The 8,056-nt window shown below is 40.5% G+C and overlaps 1 protein-coding gene across 5 annotated transcripts in view; it reads right to left on the reverse strand.

Moving 5' to 3' along the window:
• Positions 1-5,221, reverse strand: part of LOC127587772 (protein turtle homolog B-like) — an 89,648-nt gene extending 84,427 nt beyond the window's left edge. For all 5 annotated transcript variants that reach the window (XR_007958849.1, XM_052046214.1, XM_052046213.1 and 2 more), the window contains exon 1: positions 4,933-5,221. Coding sequence is in view for 4 of the 5 variants with exons in the window: in XM_052046214.1 (XP_051902174.1) it covers positions 4,933-4,996 (64 nt within the window). In the remaining variant the exon portion in view is untranslated. The remainder of the gene's footprint in view (positions 1-4,932) is intronic.
• Positions 5,222-8,056: the final 2,835 nt, after the last annotated feature.

The following is an 8,056-nucleotide window of genomic DNA, read 5'->3' on the forward strand; positions in this document are numbered from 1 at the left end:
GTACAGTGTATTATATATATTATCTGTTTGTATATTTTTCAGAACAAGCAAAGTATACTTAACCATACTTCAGTAAAATGTCTTAAAATATAGTATTTCCAAGACAACACAAGATAAAAATGTAATTCAAATAATTAAGATTTTTGCAGATCTGTTGGAAAGACAAACTAATAGTTTGTTATATTTTTTTATATTAAATCGGACAATTTGATCGGTTTTCGTAATTTTAATATCGGAATTGGCATTGACCTAAATAAAAATAATAATCCATATAACTACAACACTATGATTGCAGGACTCCAGCATAGGAAACAGTCTTTTATCGATGACGATCAAATCATTGCTTGAATAGGCCCTATTTATTCATTATGCAATCGACATCGACCCAAGTGTTTACACATCAGGCACTGATTATAAACTTCTATCTGGTCTATCCAAAGCTGGGTGTAGTACGGAGCTGAAATCACCAACCAAGTATAGTTACCAAGTTGTGGGAGATTTTAAAAAAGTATTTGGAAAAAAGGAAGAAAAAAAAGCAGGAAAAAAAATGTGCCAGTAAAACAACACAGGATGACGGTCTGTATCATGGCAATGCCAAGGGATAAAAAACTTAAAATGTCCTCAGATGGGAATCAAGGATGGAAACAAATCTGATAAATATCAGGTGTTGTACCTGCCAACATCTTCTTTGACTTAGTCAGCATTTGAGTGGTCATTGTCAGTCGCTTCCATTATACATCCATGAAGCTAGTAAACAGCTGTCGTTGTCCCATCATCTGTGCAAAATCCTGTCGAACACGCTGCTTTTATCAATTTTTGACAACTCTGCCTTAAATTGCCGTATTCATGGCATTATCATTCCTTGGACTCCACTAGTGTTAGCGCTCCCGTCTCCCACTTCGATCTTTTCTGACTGGTTCACAATGTACTGTAAGACATGTTAGTGACTCAGGTCTGTTGAGTGGTTATTTATTTTTTTCTTTTTTTTTTTTGCTCAATCCAACACGTCAGACAAAAATGAAAAAAAAATGATCTGTCATCATTGTTCTGTTTGTGACCAATGGGTGGCATTAGAGGGCTTCTCCTACAGCGGCACGCCTGTTGGTCATCATGTCATTAGTTTTTTTTCTTTCAAAAACACTGCCACGCCAAACTTTCAGGTCAGATCGTTGTGTTACTGTCATGGATTTTTGTTCGATCATAGTTTTTTTTGTTTGTTAGTTACTTTGGTTTCTTGTGGTCTTCAGGACTTTGTGTTTTTGATTTAGTTTTACCAGTGTAACCATGCAAGTGTTTTTTGTGAATAAATTTTGTTCACTCAACCTTGTTTCTCCGGCCTGCCTGCTTTTTGGGTCCTCTACCATCACGCAACATGACAGTTTACAGACTACTTAATATATAAAAATAAAAGCAGTGAAAAGCAAAAAAAAAAAAAAAAACATTAAGGACCAAATATTCACAAATACCTATTGTGTACTACTCAACATGCCCCCAACATTTTGTAAAGGCCGTAGATGGGGTTGGCCATTGACAAATGGGATTCGAGTGGACCGATAAAGAATGTGTGCTCGCAACCCCCTCCGCCGCCACATCTCCTACGCGAGTGCAGAGCAGCTCATCCCCACTGACCGCTGCTCTCCACCGTGCGCCTGCACCGGGGCATATCCTGCAGATCTCCCGCGTCAATACATAAATGCACATGCCCAACTATGACTGTAGTTAGCTTTTACTGTACACATTCATTCATTCATTCATTCATTCATTCATTCACAAGGGCCGTGAGGGGTGTTGGAGCCTATACCAGCTGTCTTCAGGCAGGAGGTGAGGGACACCCTGAACCGGTTGACAACCAATCGCACCGCTATCAAAAGAAAAGTTAATAAATACGCTGCTTAGATTCAATTCAGTTTCATTGTTGGCCCATCAAATGTAGCTTTGTGTTTGTCTTTTTTCCCCCTTTCAAAAGAAAGACTACAGTAGGTTATTCCATCATTCGGTTTTCAGTTTCATGCTTTACATAATGACTGGATTGTATTATCCTGAGGTTCTGAAAAATAAAGCTCTTGTGCAAAAATGATAGACTGGTTAAAGACTGAGTAAATCATAATAAATTCACAAACAGTAAAAAGTTCATGAAACTAAACAACGGAAACTGTAACTTCCTATCATTTGTCCAAAAATGAATCTGGTTAGCTCCCTTATTTATGTACTTATTCATTAGGAATCTGAATCGAGAATTGTTAGGAACCCAGAATCTAATCGAAGAACTGGAATCGTCCAAATGCCAATGATGCCCAACACTAACCACATACCTCGTGTCACTCAGACGCCCTAACACCACTCTGATAGTGTGTATGTGTGTGTGTGTGTGTGTGCACTCCTCTCCCATCAATTGCAGAACTCAGCCTATGTTAAAAACCAATCTGCGGCTCGCGCTTGAACTGTTTCCATCTGAATAATGCACTGGGCTCCGGCACTCATTTGTTGTGGTACTTTGAATAACTGAACAAGAGTCAGAGTTCCCAAACGGTCAGAGTGAAGCAGTGCACGTTCTGAGGTTATTTCTGAACTCACGATTAGGAACTGTTATTTTGGGTGCAAGTCTGAATTCTACCAATCTTGGCCTTGGTTTTTCTAAAATATATTTCCCCCCCAAAACTTTGATTTGTACTTGTGGGAGAATGATAATGCCAAAAATAAAGTAACTTCGAGAGTACCACTGAAAACCGAGGACCCTGCTTTGTATGTCATCCATAAATTTGTCATCCACTTCCATCAACGGTAGTCTTTTCACATGTCACTTGAGACTTTTCACGCGTGCCACCTAGTAAGTGCATAAATGTATTTATTGCATTTAAACATTTATTAATTAATTTATTTATGTATTCATTTAATCCACTTGCCACTCTGGAGAACATCAAATATTGTGGGAAAGAGAGGAAAGAAAGTAGCTGCAAAGATACTACTGTATGCTATTGCTATGCACAATGCATGCAATAAAGTGTGTGTGCATGTGTATGTACGATTTCTATATACCAATTGTCCTCAAAGGGTCACCAGTGAGCAGGAGTCAATCCAACCCCCAGGACTGGTTGCCAGCCAAAGGCAGATTGCATATAGTCCAACAAGCATTTACTGTCACATTCACACCATAAGCAATTTTAATTCTTCAATTTACCAAACAAGTTTTTTTTGTTTCCAATTGTTGGTGAAGCACACCGCCTCCTGCCCGAAGACAGCTCGGATAGGCTCCAGCACGCCCTGCGACCCTTGTGAGGATAAGCGGATTAGAAAATGGTGGGATGAATGGATGTTGGTGGAAACCAGAGTATTCTAATAAAACCCACAGAAGCGCAAAGAAAATGTACAAAATACATACATGAAGGCTGAGTCAAGACTTGAAACTAGAGCTTCCGGACTGTGTGTTAGACATGATAACAGCTACAGTATATCACCAATACACTATACTGAGAGAGAGAGAGAGAGAGAGAGAGAGACAGAGAGAGAGAGAGAGAGAGAGAGACAGAGAGAGAGAGAGAATGTATTCTCTCTTTAATGTATGTATTACTTATTTGATTGCATCTTTTTAATGTATGTATTACTTATTTGATTGCATCTTTTTACTTTGTGAGAGCCAAACCTTGGATAAAAAGATTTAGACTAGTTGGCAACATCATTTCTGAAAGTAGGTTCCTAAGCACACGATGAACCCTCGTGATTTTTTTTTACTTTTATAACGGCTATATTGTGGCTAATGCCTTTTATAGTGGCTTTAAAAAACAACATGAGGTAAAGAATGTAACTAAAAAGTACAGCATTTTCAACCAAAGAAAATGTATACGTGCCTAAAAATGGATGGCAATCAGTTAAGACTCATAGCATCTTGGTATTGCTGCCACTAATAAATGTAACTTAAAATAAATTACGATTTCATTCACACTACATTTTACTACGATGTTGATCCCCAAGGGGGTAGTCTATTGTGCAGTGGCACAATAAACAATGTTGTGTCTGGTGTAGACTGGCTGGATCGCACTTTGAAAAGAGACATCTGGTGTCTGCCCTGGCCAGATTTTTAAATTGATTGGCATCCCATAAATGTGCTGGATAAATATTTCTGACTGGTGCTTCTGAATGACAATGACAACCCACACTTGTGTGACTTTCATTTCATTTCATCACAGCTCATCTTAAGCAGATTGTTTTTTTTATCAATCACAGTGGAAACGCAAGGTCAGAGGTCAGGGTTAACTGCTTGATTGAAAGGTGTTTCAACTATCCCATTACACCGCTAACAGAATCAGCATGTTTGTTATTTATCTTTAACATTAAGCTTGACAACATAAGTTCTCGTGACCCCCAACTTGAGAAGAAGCGGCAGTGTGGTCGGGAGGTGGGCGGGGGGGGGGGGTCTATTACGTCAAGCCCACATTCGTACATCCACACTCACACAGCTAGTGCTCTCTCTGCCGGGCAAAAGTGGTAAGACTTGGGGCAACCCACCAGGCAATCATATTCCAGCGCATTACCCCGAACGCTGACAGTCTGGGAAGCCGAGGTGGAACCGCTGGCTCACCTTCCACTTTGCAGAGCTAATTCTCAAAGCCCCCAATATGCGAAATACTCCACCTCAACCCCACCAACCCCATCATTCAGCCATTAGCGCAGCTCACTTGTGTATTGCAGTCAGCAAAAAGCATTTTTGCAGCACACAGCTTGAAGAGCGTCTGTTACAATAAATCTCTAGTGTGGATGGGTCTACTCAACACAGGTAGCAATGAACCAACTTTGCTTTGTAAAGTACGTCATTTTGAACACAAAGATTATTGCGGAAATTTTCAAATAAATCCATGTCCTAACCTAAAAGCAATTCAAGGGTTAAACTTTGGGCAGAAGTGGCCGGTACTTAAAATCGAATGTGCTTCGACTCACCTTGAGCGGCCGTTCCTCGGGTGCTGAATACACTTGCTATCAAAGTGGCCACATACCAAATCATAGTACTATTCCCGACCGGAAATAAACCTCATCATATCTCAAAGTGACCCTTTCGGTGAAGCTCTCATCGCCGAGCGTTCCAGTGGATGTTGAATGTGGCTGCTCTCCTCTTTTTTATTCAAACCTAGCCCTGGACACTTCCCCATCAGAGCGTTCCCCTCTCTTCCCCTCGCCGCCACTCTCCTCTCTCATCCCGAGACGGATCACCTGCGCCAATGGGACTACAGCAAACGACTCTTGGAGACCGAGCAACAACCGTTAGGTCATCGCGAGCCCGCCTTTACGATATCCCCATTGGTGGATTTGGGAGTAATCCAATCATTTATTGGTTAGATACAGTGTCAGTTTCTGTGCCGGTTTGATGCGTTTAATTGTCTTATATTGACTCGGAGTTTCTGTATTCCAATATGAAGAAATTACGTCAACAACGACAAAAACTAAACAAATTATCTTTTGGCATTTTAAAGTTCGAATGACTAACAATAACTGTGTGAACCTATTGGAAATACGATTATACTGCCTCCATTATGAGTGTTAAGGTACTGTATGCCGTTTTATTAATCACCAAATAAAACACAATTTTACATTTTGTATCTTGTACATTATGGGCAAAGTAGCCATCATAAAACAAAGCTAACCGACGTATTCCCATAAATAAATAAAAATAAAGGTTATTTTTATCTATTTGGCAAAACGCCAGAAAGACTACACATGAACGAACAATTTCCCTTTCAGATTGCAGTTGAGATTCGGATTTCCATGAGAACATTAATGCAACATCCAAGGAAGCCGTTTCATGGTGGGTTGGCTCGCGAAGCCTTTGCAGAGCTGCAGCATCATCCTGCGCAATAATATGAGAGGAAACCTCTGCCTGTTAATCACTGCTCGGTGAAATCAATTTGTTGACGTTTTTACTTAGTTAAATGTTCACTCGGCATCAAATATTCCCTTTTGCTCAGACACTGACACTGACTTTGCATGTTAATTCGTTGTGATTCATGCTGTTTGATGCACTTCAAAAACTTTGCGTCAGCTATGTAACCCAGATATGTCTAAATATGGACAGTTTGAAATTCAACTGACTCCGTTGCCCTTCAAATCAGACATTATGTTTATGCATCATAACCTGCTGCTGCTGTGGAGGTATTCTGAAGGGGCTCTACTCTTTGGATGCACAGGAAGTGGATAATAATATTCATTCATTCATCTTCCGAGCCGCTTGATCCTCACTAGGGTCGCAGGGGTTGCCGGAGCCCATCCTAGCTGTCTTCGGGCAGTAGGCGGGGGACACCCTGAATCGGTTGCCAGCCAATCGCAGGGCACACAGAAACGAACAACCATTCGCAATCACACTCACACCTAGGGACGATTTAGAGTGTTCAATCAGCATGCCACGCATGTTTTTGGAATGTGGGAGGAAACCGTAGCACCCTGAGAAAACCCACGCTTTTTTCAAAGACCTCAGTTGTAACACATGATGTAAAAAAATAGACAAATAGGGAGATGTAAAGCCAACACCGGTTGAGATTTTCATTTATTAAGATCTTGGTATCTTACAGTCGAAGAAAACAGGGACAGTAGTGATATGGCAGAACAGAACCAGAGAGCATTAACAATGACACCAAGCAAGATATTCCCCAGCCATGGCCTTTTTAAGAAGAAAGGAGTGGAGCACACTGATTTCACATCAATCCAACCTAAATATAATTATGTTGTTCAACTCAGTGATACATGGAGATTATTAAAACATACTGAAACATGCCTTATATTTTAGAGATTTTAACATTTAACCCTTTCAGGGACAGCGGTTACTCCGGTGGACAGCTTATCATGTTATCAGGTTCCAGGGTGCACGAAAGGTGACATTCATAAAATATGCATTGTAGTTTACCACATGTCTGTATACTGTATATGTATGTCGACACAATTGTGTACCTTCCTGTTGGGATCGGGCTACTTAATGTGCATTGCATTTGAAACACCAGTTCAGTGAACTTGTGCATGACAGCTTTTCCTACCTTCAAGCATCAGCAAAGCTTCCTCATCCTGCTAATTTTCATTGCCTGGCAACTAATCACACATCAGTAAACAAGCCTTTCAGATAGACGTAGAAAGAGTGCTCACATTGAGCAGCAGTTTTGCCATCCTGAATTAATTAGGATAATAAATGTGTTGTCAAGGCAGGCATCTCATGATCCTACTTTCATGGAACTAATGTCACATATGTCAGTAGGTGGCAGAAAATTGTTTTGTTTACTCAGATGTCTCTCCATTCTCTTTATTTCATTTATTCAAGGCTATCAACTGAATGATAAAAATTCCCCTAATGATAAAAACAGAGGCATAAATAGAGTGGACTATTTTGTTTCCCCTATGAGTCTTTGAAACATGACATTCAATTTATTCGACTGATTTGTTTGGCATTTGTATCTTTTCAACAAATCTTCTTTCAGGATGGCTATCTGTTCATACTGCAATGAATCCACATCAAAAGTGATGTGGACATCTATACCTATACCCACTTCAACCTCTGAAATTATGAGATTGATCGCCTCAATATTTTGTATTTTATGGACATTAAGTGTTTTGACATTGACATACAGATGACATTGTCATCTGTCGTGAGAGCAGGGAACAGGTGGAGGAGGAACTAGAGAGGTGGAGGTTTGCCCTGGAATAGAGAGGAATGAAGGTCATTTGCAGCAAGACTGAGAACGTGTGTGTGAATGAGAGAGACCCAAGTACAAGAGTGAGGTTAAAGGGAGAAGAGATAAAGAAGGTGGATGATTTTAAGTACTTGAGGTCAACTGTCCAGAGCAATGGAGAGTGTGGAAAAGAGATGAGAAAGCGTGTACAGGCAGGCTGGAATGGCTGGAGAAAAGTGTCAAGTGTGATGTGCGATAGAAGAGTTTCAGCTAAGATGAAAGGAAAGGGGTATAAAACTGTGGTGAGACCAGCCATGCGGTTTGGACTGGAGACAGTGCCACTGAAGAAAAGACAGGAGGCAGAGCTGGAGGTAGCAGAGATGAAGATGTTGAGGTTCTCTTCGGGAGTGACCAGG

Source organism: Hippocampus zosterae, chromosome 16 (genome assembly GCF_025434085.1).
Source record: "Hippocampus zosterae strain Florida chromosome 16, ASM2543408v3, whole genome shotgun sequence".
NCBI lineage: Eukaryota > Metazoa > Chordata > Actinopteri > Syngnathiformes > Syngnathidae > Hippocampus > Hippocampus zosterae.